This window comes from Danio rerio, chromosome 18, assembly GCF_052040795.2.
Source record: "Danio rerio strain M-AB ecotype USA chromosome 18, GRCz13ab, whole genome shotgun sequence".
NCBI lineage: Eukaryota > Metazoa > Chordata > Actinopteri > Cypriniformes > Danionidae > Danio > Danio rerio.
In genome coordinates, this window is record NC_141038.1 from 45,806,355 (window position 1) to 45,825,486 (window position 19,132).

General features: G+C 37.4%; 1 protein-coding gene across 1 annotated transcript in view; it reads right to left on the reverse strand.

The window, feature by feature from the left end:
* Window positions 1-3,033: 3,033 nt before the first annotated feature.
* The window catches only part of LOC141378774 (uncharacterized), a 110,413-nt gene continuing 94,314 nt past the window's right edge, over window positions 3,034-19,132 (reverse strand). The window contains exons 2-3 of the mRNA XM_087293397.1: window positions 15,288-15,424; window positions 3,034-4,449 (exon numbers count right to left, since the gene is read on the reverse strand). Of these exons, the coding sequence (XP_087149523.1) occupies window positions 4,311-4,449; window positions 15,288-15,424 (276 nt within the window). The 3' untranslated portion in view covers window positions 3,034-4,310. The remainder of the gene's footprint in view (window positions 4,450-15,287; window positions 15,425-19,132) is intronic.

Genomic DNA, 19,132 nt, shown 5'->3' on the forward strand with positions numbered 1-19,132 from the left:
AAATTTTGATTTCATTTTTAAGTGTGTGTTGAGTTATTTAAAGAGAATCTTTTAAACCTGTCTGGCACCCAAGGGTTTATAAAAAAAAAAAAAAAAAAAAATATATATATATATATATATATATATATATATATATATATATATATATATATATATATAACTATTTTAACTATTCTATAACTATAACTATAAATATTTTTGTTTGTCCTTCCTTTTTTGGACTAGCGGTTGCGTGTTGAACTGCTGTGCTGGCGGCCCGAGTTTGAATCCCACCGGGAACAGTTTTTGAAAATTTGAATATTTTTATTTTTTTACTTTTTTCTTCTTTGAAAGAATATATAAGACTTATTTAAGCCAACACAACCACCGTTACAGTCTTAAGTCCCCCGATGTACATGGCAAGCTAACTGGACAAACTGGTACAGCGGGAAAGCCATCCATAAGGAGGTAATCAATTAGCTTGTAAGTGCGAAAAGGAAAGGCGTCGTACCCCCCTGTAGTATCAATTTGTAAGACGAAATGCAGCCATAAGTACTTCTGGCTACATATATCGCGATCTCCAGAAACATATATTGGGCTACGTTTTCAGAATGACCCTGTGTTGTACATTTAATAATAACAAAACTGTCTTTTTGAAAGCAAAACTATACAGCTTTGCAATGGTATGAGGATAAATGACAGAAATTTCATTTTCAGGTTAACCAGTCCTTAGTCATCCTCATGCACCAAATCTATTGTTAGCATTCAGAAAGGTCTAATGACATGTCACTAACACAGAAAAAAAAATGTAAAGAGGAATATTTTATATGAAAAAAAGCCATTCATACGAGGAAGAGACCTAGTTATTCCTCAACCCATGATGACACAGAGGCAGCCATGGATGGCAAGAATGAATCCCGGTTCAAAAACTAAATTGAGGCTGACTCTATGTTTGATGAGACCATGGTTGGGTCAGTGTCCACATGTGAAAATTTCCACCGTTGTTTGAGAGAAGGCAGGCATGAGAGTGTGCTTGCATGCTGCAGGGTCATTTCCAGGGAGAATGCGGCATGCTAGTAATGTCGGCTGAAAATGCTGACAAGCTACGTGAGGTACTTCAGTGGACACACCAGCAGAAAGAGAAATGGTGGGATGGTTCAATCACGGGGGCCCCAGAGCAGAGACGTAATGAATCCACAGTGCTGGGGGAGAGAATGACCACTGATGCCTCAGACGCAGAAGATGTGTGCACAGCATCTCATTTCGGCACCGTCTCTCAGGATACACCATTTACACCGTGTTCCACTCATTATTTTTTTTTAGGTTCCCAAAGGGGAAGATGGAGGCAACGATAATAACAAATTTCAGTGTGTTGTGTGGGGTGCTGTGGCTTGAAATAATTTCTTGTGATGTCCTTGACCTGGTAGTTGGGGTGGTAAATTTGACCCAAGGCACCTGACAGTAGCACTGAATTCATCAGATTTATTTGTCTACGGTGCTGTTTTTCTCCACTGGCAGCCTCTCAGATGATAGCCTTTCAACCATTTCAATCAGGTCTGTTTTATCTAGTAATGTGCAATAGGCCATGATGCCCCTTTTCTCTGAAATGAACCTTCAAAGTAGATGGAAGCACCAAGGATGCTTCATAACTAAGTTCATACTAAGGTGACATGCTTTTTTTGACTTTAAAATATCTATTTCTATCTCTTCTAGCCCAGTTTAATGTGCAGAGACAACTATATGTAGGCTGACTTCTCTGCGGAACTTTCCCAAACATTGCTTTGAGCATCCCAGTATAGCAACTTCTGCCCTAAACTCACGCCAGCCTGTAATAAGCTGTCTAGCTGGGAATACAGTGCAACTGTAGTGTTTTGACACTAAAAATTCTGTTAACTTTCGAAATAGAAAAACGGATGTTCCTCATAAAGGTATAAAAAAAAAGCTCCAAGGTTGTTGATACTTGCTAGATTACTTTGCTTCCTAGAGAATAAATTAAATGTGAAGAACAAATATTAAGCAAGATACACAAATCAGATCAATTGATACGAATGCCAACATGCAATGCAAAGAATGTATCCAACTGCAGAGAAGTGTATACAGTTACATTAGACGATTAACTTATCATCCTATAAATAAAAACAATATCAGCAACAACATATTCTTTCTACACTCCTAAAACAAATTACATTTGAATGTTATGCTTATAAAGATGTCAAGTCACTTTTATGTCTGCAGCATTGTATACGGTGTAGATTGTGTCAAAGCCACTTTACAAGGATGAACAGGCAGATAATAAAAGTCAGACAAGGGGATATATTCAATATATCAGTCAGGCAGTAGAAGAGTAGTATTTCACTGGTACAATTCTAGTTGTGGGGTGTGATTTTGCCAAGTAGGATGCAATTCTGGATTAACATCTTCCTTCATCCTTGAATTCATTCTTGTTCAATATATATTCTATACCTAATTAATTCCTAACTCTAACCTTAACTGTGCATTAATCCCAACAAGGTGGATTAATAGTTGGATAACGATTATGTAGAAGCAAATTACCTGTAACCCCTGACGTAACACAAAATGTAAACGTATCCTTTAAATCTGATTGGCTAATTGGAATGTTTTTTCAGGACCAACATATATTTGGATCCAGGTACATATCATAATTGGTGAAATCACACTAACTAGTTCTAGTTAGGGTGGGTGTGATTTTGCCAAGTACTGTAGGATGGAATCCTGGATCAGCATTAATGTTGATCCTGGGATGTCAATTGTAACCCATACCTAATTGTTGTTCCAGGATCAACATAGATGTTACTATCTCGTGTCCTACTTGGTGAAATCACACTAACCTTCTTGTTAGATTCAAAAACTATTTGTTTCGGTTTGATATTAAGGGTGCTGTTGAAGAATGATCTACTAAATGGCAGCTTCACTGATCACAACTAAGCAGGCCACGTACAGGCAATGGTAAGGGACCAAAACAAACAAACAAACAAACAAATAAATAAATAAAGTGTTTTAAAGGTACTTTACAAGGATGAACAGGCAAATGATCCAAGTTAAACAAGAAAATGTATTTAATATACCAGTCAGGCAGCAGTAGAGTAGTATTTCACTGGTATTGTTCTAGTTGTTGGGTGTGATTTTGCCAAGTAGGATAATGTAACCCCAATTTTATCATAAACTGTAAGCATATCCTTTAAATCTGACTGGCTAATTGGAATGTTGCTTCAGGACCAACATACTTTGGACCCAAGAACATGACCTACTTGGTAAAATCACACTAACTAGTTCTAGTTAGGGTGGGTGTGATTTGCCAATAATGAGGTAATTCTGGATTAAGATATATGTTGAGCCAGGAACATCATCTGTGTTTAAAAAATGTAACCCATACCTAATTGTTGACCCAGGATCAACATAGATGTTACGATCTCATGTCCTACTTGGTGAAATCCCACTAACCTTCTAGTTAGATTCAAAAACTATTTGTTTCGGTTTGATATTAAGGGTGCTGTTGAAGAATGATCTAATAAATGACAGCTTCACTGATCACAACTAAGCAGGCCATGTACAGGCAACGTATAGGGACCAAAACAAACAAATAAATAAATAAATAAACAAATAAATAAATAAACAAATAAATAAATAAATAAATAAAGTGTGTTAAAGGTACTTTTTTTCAAGGATGAACAGGCAAATGATACAAGTTAAACAAGAAAATATATTCAATATACCAGTCAGGCAGCAGAAGGGTAGCATTTCACTGGTATCGTTCTAGTTGGTGGTTGTGATATTGCCAAGTAGGATACTGTAACCCCAAACTTAACATAAACTGTAAACATATCATTTAAATCTGACTGGCTAATTGGAATGTTTTTTTCACGACCAGCATACTTTCGAGAACATGACCTACTTGGTGAAATCACACTAACTAGTTCTAGTTAGGGTGGGTGTGATTTGCCAAGTAGGAGGCAATTTTGGATTAAGATATATGTTGTGCCTGGAACATCATCTGTGTTCAAACATGTAATCCACACCTAATTGTTGGTCCAGGATCAACAAAGATGTTACTATCTCATTTCCTACTTGGTGAAGTCACACTAACCTTTTAGTTTGATTTGAAAACTATTTGTCTGATCACAACAAAGCAGGCCAGATATGGACAATGGGAAGAAACCAAAACACCTAAAAAAAACTTTGGACAACCCAGGCTCAGTCGAAGGGATAAGTTCACCTCTGGCCAAATGGAAGAGGCATAGCTGCAGTCTGGAAAGCCGTGGATGATGTCTTTAGCGTCCATCATGGTAAAGGTGCAGCTCTAAGGTGAGCGTTCAAGGTGGCCGAGATGATCTCAAGGGAGCTTGACTCATTGATGTCCTCTTTGACCCTGTGGAGCTCTGCTGAGTTCGTCTTCTGTGCAGGTCAACCACCTTGGCTGGAAACAAACCAGGTCCAAGTGGGTACAAGAACCTTAGGACAACGGAGAGTAGACAAATTAACATTAGTGTTGTAGATGCCATTCTTCTTACAGTGTCATTTTTGGAATTGTTCCGGGTCCTGGTTTCCCTAATTAATGCAGCCTAACAATCTCTTGAGGGATTTTAAGTTAACAAATATTTTTTGAGTACATTTTATAAGAATGCTTGCAGTGTATCTGCATTTATTTCCAATTTCAAGTGAGAAATTGTAAAAAATGTGCCTAGGTAACAACAAATACCCTAATTAAAGACACTATTCACTATTTAATGTTCTCTTCTTTCTTTCTAATTTTTATATTCATTTAATTTTTAGCACACTTTCTAAACTATTTTATTGCCATGCAAAATATGTTGAAATCAAAATGTATTCTTGTTCCTGACCTTGACCTTAAAGACTGACTGTGCATTAATGAATCTTGAAGATTTGCACCACGGTGGCTCAGTGGTTAGCACTGTGGCCTCACAGCAAGAAGGTCACTAGATTGAGTCCTGGCCAGACCAGTTAAAATTTCTGTGTGTAGTTTGCATGTTTTCCATGTATTTGGGTTTCCTCTGGGTGCTTCAATTTCCTCCACAGTACAAAGACATGCGGTACAAGTGAATTAAATAACATTAAATTAGACGCAGTATGTGCGTGTGTGCAAATGTGAGAGTGTATGGGTGCTTTCCAGTACTCGGTTGTGGCTGGAAGGGCATCCACTGTGTAATACATATGCCGGAGTAGTCAGTGGTTTATTCTGCTGTGGTGACCCCTGATGAATAAAAGACTACGACGAAGGAAAATGAATGAATGAATAAATGAATGAATGAATGAATGAATGAATGAATGAATGAATGAATGAATGAATGAATGAATGAATGAATGAACGAACGAACAAACAATTGATTGATTGATTAACCAGAATTTTTATTTAAATGTTGCTTCAAACCAAAACCTATATACCAGAATTCTTGGAACATGCCTCATGAGAACATACAAGGGGTCAGAAAGAAAGAAAGAAAGAAAGAAAGAAAGAAAGAAAGAAAGAAAGAAAGAAAGAAAGAAAGAAAGAAAGAAAGAAAGAAAGAAAGAAAGAAAGAAAGAAAGAAAGAAAGAAAGAAAGAAAGAAAGAAAGAAAGAAAGAAAGAAAGAAAGAAAGAAAGAAAGAAAGAAAGAAAGAAAGAAAGAAAGAAAGAAAGAAAGAAAAAAACTCCTCTGCAGCAGTCCTGCAGTCAGACTATATATTTTGATTTGGCATTGACACAACAGATCAAGACCCACATTGCAGCAATGACTTTTAAATATATAAGTTTCTTTGAGAGAAATATTTTAGATATCAAGAAACTCTTTCAAAGTTTCTACAGTTACAGCTGCATGTTGCATCCAAGTCAAAGCTGCCATCTGTTTAGACACTACCTTTAAAAATGTCAAAATACAAAGGCACCAGGCCTAACACCTGCTATCTCTGACACCACTTTTTGTTTAAAAAGAACCTGTCAATTTTCAAGTTTCCCGTGTACCTGCTGTGCCTTCTCACATTTCACCCCGCTCCACCTCCTTTAGTTCTCACTTTTGTATGTGCATTCATCAGCATCCACATCAGCACCAGCCAGCCCTGGAAATCAGCATTATAGTGCATCAACAAGACACAAATTGTTTCCTAAAATCTCGGCTGCAGTAAAACTGCAATAAAGCCATACAGCCCTTTGAAGGAGGTCATTAAAATTTGACAGAATGAAAAATCCCTTCGGAAAAATGCTGCTGTGAACTTGGTGTAGATAAAATACTACCATTGAATTATTAAAAACCATTTTTGACAGGGAGGCTAGGTGCTAGTCAGTGTGACAGTCATTAACCATGACACGATCAATCATCTCATCACCTTAAGCAAAAAAAACAAACAAAAAAAAAACGTCTTGTTCCACAAGACATGAGACTTACACTCACTGGCCACTTTATAAGGTACACCTTACTAGTACCAAGCTAGACCCTCTTTTGCCTTCAGAACTGGCTTAATACTTAATACTGGCATAGATTCGACAATATTCCCTTTTCCACCACATCCCAAATGTGCTCTATTGGTTTGAGTTCTGGTGACTGTGGAGGCCATTTGAGAACAGTGAACTCATTGTCATATTCAAGAAACCAGTTTAGGATTATTCGCGCTTGGCGCGTTATCCTGCTGGAAGTAGCAATCAGAAGATTGATACACTATGGTTATAATAGGATGGGCATGGTCAGCAACAATACTCAGGTAGGCTGTGGCGTTGACAGAATGCTCAAAGGGTACTAATGGGCCCAAAGTGTGCCAAAAAATGATCCCCCACACCCTTACACCACAACCTGCCAAATTACCTTACCATTGGAATGTTGCAGCAGAAATCGAAACTCATCAGACCAGGCAACATTTTTCCAATCTTCTATTGTCCAATTTTGGTGAGCCTGTGTGAATTGTAGCCTCAGTTTCCTGTTCTTAGCTGACAGGAGTAGCACCTGGTGTGGTCTTCTGCTAAAGCAGCCCATCCGCCTCAAGATTCAACGTTCAGAGATGCTCTTCTGCATACCTCAGTTGTAACGAGTGGTTATTTGAGATACTGTTGTCTTTCTATCAGCTGGAACCAGTCTGGCCATTCTCGTCTGACCTCTGGCATCAACTAGTCATTTGCGCCACTCACTGGATATTTTCTCTTTTTCGAACCATTCTCTGTAAACCCTAGAGATGATTGCGCGTGCAAATCCCAAGAAATCAGCAGTTTCTGAAATGCTCAGACCAGCCAGTCTAGCACCAACAACCATGTTACGTTCAAAGTCACTTAAATCACCTTTCTTCCCCATTCTGATGATTGGTTTAAACAGCAGCAGATCGTCTTAATCATGTCTACATGCAAAAATACATTGAATTGCTGCCATGTGATTGGTTGATTAGAAATTCGCATTAACAAGCAATTGGACAGGTGTACCTAATAAAGTGGCCGGTGAGTGTAATTGCAAGGGCTTACAGACTAAAAAGTAAAACAATGAATGTATGTGACACAAATGTGCACAATGACCCCCAACAGACTGGCCGTCATCAGTTCTGCTAACAAGACTTAATACCTCAGTCATTAGCATGTGATTATGAACGATACAACAACGCTAATGGAAATAAATTAACAAGCAAATAAAATTAGTGGCCGATAATGACAAGAGGCCTCTTGAGTGAATGTAGTCTATGAGCCATGGCCTGGGTAATGACTCTGGGCAGATCTTACAAGTAGCAGCCTTTGCAAGAATGTCTTTTTTATTGTTTGAAAGGGACAGCTCTTTCTCTGAGTGGAGAGATTGTTTATTATGTTGCACGCTGCCTCCAAAAGTTATTTTCTAGTACATTATTTAACATCGCCGTCCCTACCTCGTGTTTATTTAATTGGCACGCCAGAAGACGATGTTATCTGAATATATCGATTACCGAGCTGCAATATTTTAATTTGTGCTGCTCTTGGTAGATTGTGTTGGTAATTATGGAAATGAGCTGCTGTGTCTGTGTTCTTTAATTTGTGCATTGTCAGTAGATCACCCAAAGAACTTTCTTTTCCCATTGGTACATATACGTGAATGTGGTGTCAATTGCCCCGTTTAGTAAATCTGGCCCTAACTGTCTACATACTATTTAGTGCATTCGATGGACTTGTGTGTGTTAGACCTTGCAGACTTGTATATGTTGTGGTTATGTGTGGACTTCCAGCTATTGTGCGATGGCTCAGTGCACATGGACACAGTGATGAATGAGAGATATGCATTGTGGGAGGCTATAAATCAATATCGCCTCCTCTCCCTTTTTCTTTCCCTGTCTTGTTCGAGGAGAGCAGTCAGATGAGAGTCTCACGGCTAAACGGACACTAGAGGACCAACCCTCACACAACTAAACCTACATTTCCTGCTTCTTCTCTCTATTAGTCTAACATACTCAAGTACGCCAACACATTTTTACATAGTGCGCGGACAACTTCTGAAGTGAGAAGTTTCTTCTGTGCCTTAGGATGTTTTAATAATGTAACTGCATGGTCCATTATATGTTTACAAAGGTTACCAATCAATACCAATTCTATTTTTAACTCATCAACATTATTTTAGTGACAGTTCAAATGAATGTGATGTATTCCAGTCAAAAGTAAATACTCTGGGAAGCTAGGAAAGTATTCAGCATGGGAAAATAGAGATGCTTTCCAGGACACTAAAGTCCACGTCCATAAAGGTCTTGTAAAGTGCTTTGAAATGTCAGTTTTGGTTCGATGTTTGACGTAATCTCAACTGAAAAAGGAAGACGAGGAAATTAAGTAGCACCCTTTTCCAATAGCCAATAGCCTTTTCTCAGGCTAATCAGGCTCATGACAGCCACAGTCTATAAGAGCAATACTGACTTGCAAGTCTGACTTGCAGTTTCTGCGTTTCTATGTAATACAAATGGGTTGGATACGATTTTTAGACATGATTCATTCTAGGCTGAAGCAGACTGTACCTGCATGGTAATTCACTTGACATTAACATGAAAGCAGACTTCATTTGTCCCAAGAAAATCATATTTAGATGGTTTATATCCTTATTTAATACTTTTTTTTACCAAATAAAAATACACTATGTACAAGATTTCATTTTCAATCTGCTTGTGTCCTGTATGCTGAGTTTGGCCCAATTCCAATTTATTTATTTATTTTATTTACATCGTGGCCATATTCATCTATTTAAACACATGATAACATTAACATCATACCAAACAATGTAAAAAGCTAACTCCCAGCCATTAGACTTTTCTAACAGGGTACTCAAATGTCATTGAGTGTCAGATGTGATATTGAGTAATGTATGTTGAGGGACAGCTATACAGGGGTTATTATTAGGGATTACAGAAAGCGAAATTTGGTGTTTTTGTTTTAGTGTTTTTTTTTATTTTATTATTTTTTTAGCACAATGGTGAAACATAAATGCCATTATGAATGTGTTAAAACATATGCTTGTTTGTTGTAAAACTTTGTAAAAATGACAAAAAAAAAAAAAGTAATTCATGCATCTCCTGACACCTGACGTTTAATTTTGTACCTCTTGGTTTCAAGTGTGGTCCTGAAAAATATCAGTTTTAAGAGTTATCTAACCTTTCCCTTAGCCCTATGCCTTCAAGCTTAAGAAAATTAGGACACCTCTACCCCTCGTTTTGTGTGTTCACATAAAGGGGTAGGGGTGTCCAAATTCTCTTTAGCTCGAAGGCGTAGAACTAAGGGGAAGGGCTAGATACCCCTGAAAACAGAGATTTTTTTTTTTAGGACCACACTCCTGAAAGGGGAAGGTATGGTAAGGTAAGATAAGTTAAGGGGAAAGGGAAGATATTCTTAAAATTTGTTGTACCCCTTGACTTTGAGTGTGGTTCTGAAAAACTTTGGTTTCAAGGCTTATCTAGCCTTTCCCTTAGCCCTATGCCTTTAAGCTAGATAGAAGGGCTAGATACCCCTGTAAACAGACTATCTAGCCTTTCCCTTAGCCCTACGGCTTCAAGCTAAAGAGAATTGGGACACACCTTCCCCTTGTTTTGTGCGCTCACGTGAAGGGGTATGGGTGTTCTAATTCTCTTTAGCTCGAAGGTGTAGGGCTAAGGGGAAGGGCTAGGTACCCCTGGAAACTGAGATTTTTCAGGACCAAACTCCTGAAAGGGGAAGGGAAGGGAAGGGAAGGTAAGGTAAGGGGAAGGGATAAGGAGTAGAATTGGGATCGGGCCTTTGTATGTGTGTGTGTGTGCACAGGGCTTGCTGTAGAGAGAAGCTGCACACATGTCAAAGAGTCAAATAAGGAGTTCAGATCAACAATTTAACTAATGTTTATTATTATTATTATTATCAATATTATTATTATTATTATTATTTTCTTGAAGAAGGATGTACCAAATACCAGAACGCATTTGACTGGTCAGAAGAGTGACAAATCTAAAGATTCAAATGTTTATATCTTGTGAATGCACATTTTGTGACTGCTTTGGAACACACTTTCTGCTAGATGAACATACTGATGCTAACATTAAAAAAAAATAAATGTTTTACATTACTCTAAGAATCTGTTGTATATGAGTATCTTCAGATACGAGGAGTAAGATTTATGTTCAGCTCTTACTAGCTAGTCTGCACTCACTCCACTTCCCATCCGGGTCTTGCGTGTTTCAAACAAGCGTCCTTGACACAGAATTCATAACCTTTAACAAGGGCACTAAGAGCCACAGAAAAAAGGCCACTCTAAAGGCTTCTGATGTCAGTCACTAGTGTGTCTCCCGAGGCCAAGGGAGTGAGGTTTACTTGTACAGCTCGAACTAGCTAGCCTCCATTACACTCACTTGCCTAAGCCTTTCTCCCCTCAGGGTTGCACAACCATGTTCCAGTTCTTGTAATGATCTAAGTTGGATTTGAACCAGTGTCTTCAGAATGGGATGCAGACCTGTTAATAAGGATGCTAAAGACTGCAGTAAACTCTAGTGTGCCTCTTGAGATCAGGTGAATGAGGTTTAGGCGCAGATCAAACCATCTGTTGCTACAGTAATGCACCTCTTTAGATTAAGAGTGTAAGACTGACCACAGCACTTACTGGCTAGCCTTCTATGCACTATACATGTTACATGTGAGGTGAGAATTATCAGTCTAACACATTTGTAGAAAACTGCCACTGTACTTATGCAGCCTGGATGGTTAGAAGTGTTATTTTTAACAAATGCCTTACTTTATATACCCTAGCCATCAAGACTTGTATGCCTTAGTATGTATGTATATATATATATATATATATATATATATATATATATATATATATATATATATATATACATATATATATATATATATATATACATATATATATATATACATATATACATATACATATATATATATATATATATATATATATATATATATATATATATATATATATATATATATATATATATATATATATATATATATATATATCACCGGCCACTTTATTGGGTACACCTTACTAGTGCTGAGTTGGACCCTCTTTTGTCTTCAGAACTACGTTAATCCTTCATGGCTTAGATTCAACAAGATACTAAGCCTCAAATGAAATCGAGACAAGAAATCAGGACTCATCAGACTAGGACACTTTTTTTTCTAATCTTCTATTGTACAATTTTGGTGAGGCTGTGCAATTTGTAGCCTCAGTTTGGTGTTCTTAGCTTACAGGAGTGGCACCTGGTGTGGTCTTCTGCTACAGCAGCCCATCCGCCTCAAGATTCAACGTTCAGAGATGCTCTTCTGCATACCTCAGTTTTAACAAGTGGTTATTTGAGATACTGTTGCCTTTCTATCAGCTGGAACCAGTCTGGCCATTCTCGTCTGACCTCTGGCATCAACTAGTCATTTGCGCCGCTCACTTGATATTTTCTCTTTTTCAAAGCATTCTCTGTAAACCCTAGAGATGATTGCGTGTGCAAATCCCAAGAGATCAGCAGTTTCTGAAATGCTCAGACCAGCCTATCTGGCACCAACAACCATGTCACGTTCAAAGTCACTTAAATCACCTTTCTTCCCCATTCTGATGTTCGGTTTGAATAGTAGCAGATCATCTTGATCATGTCTACACGCCTAAATACATTGAATTGCTGCCATGTGATTGGCCGATTAGAAATTTGCACTAACAAGCAATGGGCAGGTGGACCTAATAAAGTGGCCGGTGATTGGTTATTAGTTACGGTTGCCTTTCTATCAGCTTAAACTAGTCTGTTCATTCTCCTCTGACCTTTGGCATCAAACAGGCATTTGTGCCCAAAGAACTGCCACTCGCTGGATATTTTCTCTTTTTCAGACCATTCTCTGCAAACCCAAGAGCTGGTTGTGCTTAAAAATCTCTTTAGATCAGCAGTTTCTGAAATACTTAGGCCAGCCCGTCTGGCACCACCAAATATGCCACATGCAAAGTAACTTAAATCACCTTTCTTCCCATTCTGACGCTTGATTTGAACTAAAGCAGATCGACTTGACCGTGTCTACTTGCCTAAATTCATTGAGTTGCTCCCATGTGATTGGCTGATTAGAAATTTGCTTCTATGACAAGTTGGTGTACTTAAAAAGTGGCCTGTGAGTGTATGTATATATATATATATATATATATATATATATATATATATATATATATATATATATATATATATATATATATATATATAGCAGTGCCATTTGTAAACATATATTAGACCCTTTTTAAGCATAATGTGACAACCCCAAATGTCAATTGATATGTTGCTCTGTTTTGTCTAATTATGGTATGGTTGGTTACCTAGCAACTAGTGGTTCATTTTACGGTATTTATACTGGCATCAGCACCCCTGCTTTGTGACTCACAACACCAACAATAATTACTCAATGCATCAGTTTTATTCTATTGATGTCTATTTTCAAAAGAAGAACATATTTCTCGTGCAATGAGTACAATCAAAAGTGTTTTGTGAACATGCATTTCAACTGCCAACAGGGGGTGAATACTGACATTTGCACATTGAGGATTCAGACAGTTACTTGATCTACATATTTTTTTCCCTCTACAAGCAAACGAACCTGGTCGGAGAGGGTGGGGGGTACTTTCACTGAGAACTCCACTTCTAAATACATCAGTCAGACAGCATGAATGATTCATTTAATGGTTTGAACCTCATTTCTTCCCACCGTGTTGTCTGTTGACCTGCTAGCTGAACCACTTTGTCTTGGTCTCCATTTCCTGAGAGAATATTGGCATTTTAAATGCACTAATCACACAGGAGTTGTGTGCGTGGCAGCTGTGAATAGTACAGATTCTTGCACATTATCATCAGGACACCCGTAACCCAACTATTTGATGAAAAACACTCTTCTTATCTTGATCAGGAAGTTTTGACCTTTCCCTCCCTCAGCTGTTCAGTGTGTTGGCTGTGTCTATAAAAATACAGTCAGTCTCAAAATTATATTATATTAAAATATTCATATTAAAATGTTTTATGTCAATAACTAAGCTTAGGATAATGACTTTACTTCATCTAATATGCTCTAATTCCATTTAAGACCTGCTATATATATATATATATATATATATATATATATATATATATATATATATATATATATATATATATATATATATATATTTATATTGGTGCCAGACAGGCTGGACTGAGTATTTCAGAAACTGCTGATCTACTGGGATTTTCACTCACAACCATCTCTAGGGTTTACTCTGTGCCAGTGAGCATCATTTCTGTGGGCGCAAATACCTTATTGATGTCAGAGGGAATGGCCAGATTGATTGCAGCTCATAGAAAGACAACAGTAACTCAAAAAACCACTTGTTACAACTGAAGTATGCAGAAGTGCATCTCTGATTGCACAACATGCCGAACCTTGAGGCAGGTTGGCCACAGCAACAGAGGATCACACCGGGTGCCACTCCTGTCAGCTAAGAACAGGAAACTAAGGCTACAGTTCGCATGAAAATTGAATAGAAGATTCTAGAATAAAAAAACGTTGCCTGGTCTGTTGAGTCTCGATTTGTGCTGCAACATTGGGAAGTTAGGGTCAGAATTTGGAGTTAAAAACATAAATGCATGAAAGCATCAATGGTTCAGGCTGCTGGTGGTGGTGTAATAGTGTGTGAGATATTTTCCTGGCACCCTTTGGTCCCATTAGTACCAATTGAGCATAATGTCATTGCCACAGCCTACCTGAGTATTGTTGCTGACCATGTCCATCCCTTTATGACCACAGTGTATCCATGTTTTGATGGCTACTTTCAGCAGGACAACATGCCATGTCATAAACCATGAATCATCTTACACTGGTTACTTGAACATGACAATGAATTCACTGTACTCAAATGGCCTCCACGGTCACCAGAGGTCAATCCAATAGAGCACCCTTGGGATGTGGTGGAACGGGAGATTTGTGGTTGACAAATCTGCAGCACTTGCATGATGCTATTATGTCAATATGGACCTGATTCTCTGAGGAATTGTCCAGTACCATGGAGGATTAAAGCAGTTCTGAAGGTGTACCTAATATAGTGGCCGGTGACCATATATATATATATATATATATATATATATATATATATATATATATATATATATATATATATATATATATATATATATATATATATATACACACAATTTTATGTCATATTATCATTACCATGAAGCTATTTAGTTAATATCACACATAAAATATGAGATGTAGTAGTATAATATTATATCCCTCAAAGTCAATTTTACAAAAGAAAATCAAGCATTTGCTAAACTAATAAATCTGGTGATGATAATAAACTATGTTGCCTAAACCAATTTATGCAAATCTGAACCTGCAATGGATTTATGGTTTATAAATGTATCATACACTTCACATTATTAAGTGTGCAATTCCAAATAAAACTTTTAAAAGCATAACTACAGCTCCTTGAGCTCTTTTAATATTCTCCAGCTTTCAATTGCATCAAATAACAAGGAATGATGTATTTATGAAGGATCCCCTATGGAGCAAAAAATCTGTGCCTCTCTGTGCCTTTGTTTCAGTCTGATCTGATCTCTGCCCACTGATTTGCAGGTTAAATCCCTTGCGGCCTGGTTGCAGCCAGCTTGAAAAGTGTCCTAAGTGCTGCCACATGCTTCTCTGGTCAGTGGCTCTAATTTATCCTGACAGCATGTACAAGCTCAGACTGAACCTTAGATAAAGTCCACAGAACCCAAGGAACAACTTTAATTGAAGGAGATGACATGGTCACTTTCCACCGGCTTGTCGCTCGGTCGCGAAATCGAGGCCATTTATCAAAAACTGTTTACATGGATAAACTCTCACCTGGACAGGGAGAGCTGCAGAGCTGTGATTGTGTGTCCTGATACGTCCCAAAGCGAAACGAAATTCAACTCCTTGTGGAATTTCTGGCTTGTTGGATAAGCAATGTTTGCGATGTTTCCTGTTTTAAATGAGAAGCCCTGTGAAAAAGGAGAAAAAAAAAACTTTCACAGCAACAGCATATCGTTAAGCACCTTTATAAATGGAAGCAAAAGCAGGTGCGTTTTAGTAACCGAAAGGCATAATTATCCGTTTTCATCACCATGTGCAAACAGAAGCTAGCATGAAGATTGCAGTGAAAGACCCGTCTTTTTCACAGCCGTAGTCACCTGTTTGTCTGATTGTAGCTATTATGAGTGCAGTCTGCTGTTCAAATTTGATTTCTCATCACCTGCAGTGCAGGGGCGGCTTGTCGGCTATGCATTAGTCCCATCAGGAGCGGCCTTATCGCAGAGCTGTGGGCATTCTGTGAAAAGGGTGATATGGCAGCCCATGGGACCCATACAATGTGGTGTGGAAAATCATCTGTGTGACATCCCTGAGGGGGGGCTGTATTTACCACGCCTGCTGGGCAGAAACAAATTGCAAACTTTTTTTTTCTTAAGGCTCCCAACTGACTTTACTGCCGTGCCAGCGATGCCGGAGAAAATGAAATGGGTACAGAAGAACGCTGAGTATCTTCAATGCCGCAGGTGCTCGCAAAAACCGCACAGGTGGTGTGAACACCTGGATTCCATCGCTCGCTCTCCTCCAAGCTGAAGGAGGAGGCGTTTGAGTAGGCATGTAATCACAGTCGTGATGTGAAGCTCTGTAGCATCCGGCGAGCAGCGCGGTCTTGCTGCATATTGACCTACCTCCAATTGCGTTCCACTACAAAGGATGATGAACCATCTTCTGACCTCAAAACGGAGGAAGTCACTCGCTTTGAAGTCGACTGATCTATTCTCTCTTTGTTCTTTGCCTTGGGGTTCTACATTGCTATGGGTATTGCACCCTACAATAAGGCAACCGTTTGAACTAAATGACGGATTGTATTACATTTAAAAGTGAACATGTATTACAAGGGTCAATGACAAACAAGGGTGTCCAAAATGATGAAAATGATTAATCTGTTAGCAAAAAAGTTCTGCTCATCACCAAGGGTGATAATAGTAATTTGAGAACAATAGACAGAACTACAGTGATAATGGTACAGATAAATAGCTTTATGAATTATCTTAACAGCCAGACAAATCCCATTCCATTTTAAAAAGATGACTTAGTTCTTGTAAGTGCTATACAATACAGTCAGTGCTAGGTAAGTTGCTTCAGAAAAATGACTAATTACATAATTAACATTTTATTTAAATTACTTTTATAATTACTTTTTCGGAAAAGTAATTAAGATTTATTAGCCAGCATCAGGATGCGGATGCACTGGGGTGGTGCTTTTTAACCCTCAAGCAGTCATTGTAGCCAGTTGTTTTTCAATGTTAAGCTTGTGCAGAAGGTATTTGCTGAATTTGTATAATTTCTACAGAACACACTTAGATACGGAGTACATACTCATTCATTGCTGTATATCAAGGTTTATTTTGAAAGGCAAGACTCCTCAGAACACCATCGCATAGAACACATTTAGTCCAACGAGACAATAGCATTGCATTATGGATGGTTGTTTGTTCGTTTATGTCACTGAATCTGCCCGAGACCTGTTGTTTACATTGTTTACTGAGTTACGTTTAGGGCTGCTCAATTATGGCAAGAATCTAAATCATGGTTATTTTGGTCATAATTGTAATCATAAATGTAAATTGTAAAAACGATTAGCAGATGAAGTGAAAATTATTCGCCCTCCTGTGAATTTAAAATTATATATATATATATATATATATATATATATATATATATATATATATATATATATATATATATATATATATATATATATTTCCCAAATTATGTTTAACAGAGCAAGGAATTTTTCACAGAATTTCCTATAATATATGTATTTTTTTCATCTGTAGAAAAGCTTCTTTGTTTTATTTTGGCTAGAATAAAAGTAGGTCTTAAAACCTATTTTAAGGTTTATATTATTAGCCCTCTTAAGCAATATATATATTTTTGATTGTCTGCAGAAGAAACTACTGTTATACAATGACGCCTAATTAAGCTTTAATGTGAATGCTTGTATTTAGAAGAATATCTAGTGAAATATTATGTGCTGTCATCATGGCAAAGATAGAATAAATCAATTATTAGAAATGAGTTATTAAAACTAGTATGTTTAGAAATGTGTCGGAAAAAAAAATCTTCTTTCCATTAAACAGAAATTGGGGGAAAGGGTCGCTAATAATTCAGGAGGGCTGATAATTCTGACTTTAACTGTATATACAGTTATTTTCCTTCCAGTAAATAAGGAAAGGTAAATAAATACAAAAGAATGAAAATCTAAAACAAACTGTGCTTTAAGCATCTTCACTGTAAGAATAAAAAAAAAAAAACTTCAGCTACAGCAGTCCTTCAGTCAAGAGCAATAAGTGATTTTCTTCTTTTGTTGTTTGATTAATGATAAAAACAGTTGGCAGCAAGATTATTGTGTGCTGTCACTTTAAGAGCAGCGTGGTTCTGATTTATAGTTTCTCTTTCACATGTCTTTTGATTTTCAACTTGATTGTTTATAACACAAATAAGGGTTAATATGAATAATCAGTAAACCCCGCGTTTTGACACATATGTGACCATTAAAGTGCTTTCATTAAAATTTACATCTGTGTGCTCTGCTCGTCTCTAAGGCTGAGCGCACACACAGAGCAGCATGTGGTCCTATTTGGGTTTTTAAAAACATGATGGATTTGAATATACATTAATAAATGATGCGCATCCTGTGCAGCAAAAGTTACATTACAGTGCATGCTTTTAGTCATTAGCTATGTTTCCATCCACCTATTTTTATGCGCATTTTGCTTATGCGCATAAAAAAAATGGCTGATGGAAACGTTATGATGCGCATACATTTTGAAAATGCGCATAATAAACTTATGTGCATAACTGAATAGGATAAATGCTTTAATCGAGAGGAAAAGATGCGCATAAACTACGATGGAAACACTTTAGCGGCACTAATTTAAGTTTGCACATTAAAAAGGTCATGTGATTCTGTGATAAGAGATTATGTGATGATGGGAAATGGACAAACCAGCAGGCTGAGCACACTGTAAACCAACTAAACTGTTGTTTTGGCCATTCTAAAATGCCTTACTGTTTAAATGTTAGTGTTATTATATTAATTATGACCTTCAAATGCCACCGTGCGTTCGCATCGTGTCAGGATTGCCTTCTATTGCACAAGCCATTTATTAGATGAAGAAAAGATTGACACAGCTTCTCCCACTGCAGCAAATTCAGTTTTTATTGTTAATATTTGGTGCCAGTTAATTAGCAAGTGATGATTTTGTTCGATTTTATTCGTTGGATGGAAACGCTGCTTTATTCGAACGTCTTTTTTGCGATAATCCAGTTTTGCGCATAAAGTTCATATGCATACAACATAGCTACTTTCATAGCTATTTAGCTATACATAGCTATTTTCACGTGAAACTGAACTTTGCAGAGCAACAAGTGTGTACAACTGGAAAGGGGTGGTATATAATGCAATAATCGTTTTATCTTGATTAATATTTTTTCATAGTCGTTAGAAGCTAAAATTGTATTTTCAATTAAATGTACAGCCCTAGTTACGTTTGCACGGAAATGGCGCCTTTGCAGTAAAAAGCAAGATGATGTTAAAGCTTACAGCATTACAAATAAAATAAGACCACAAACTGAATAAAAAGTCAAAGGGATAGTTACTAAAATCTAAACAAAGC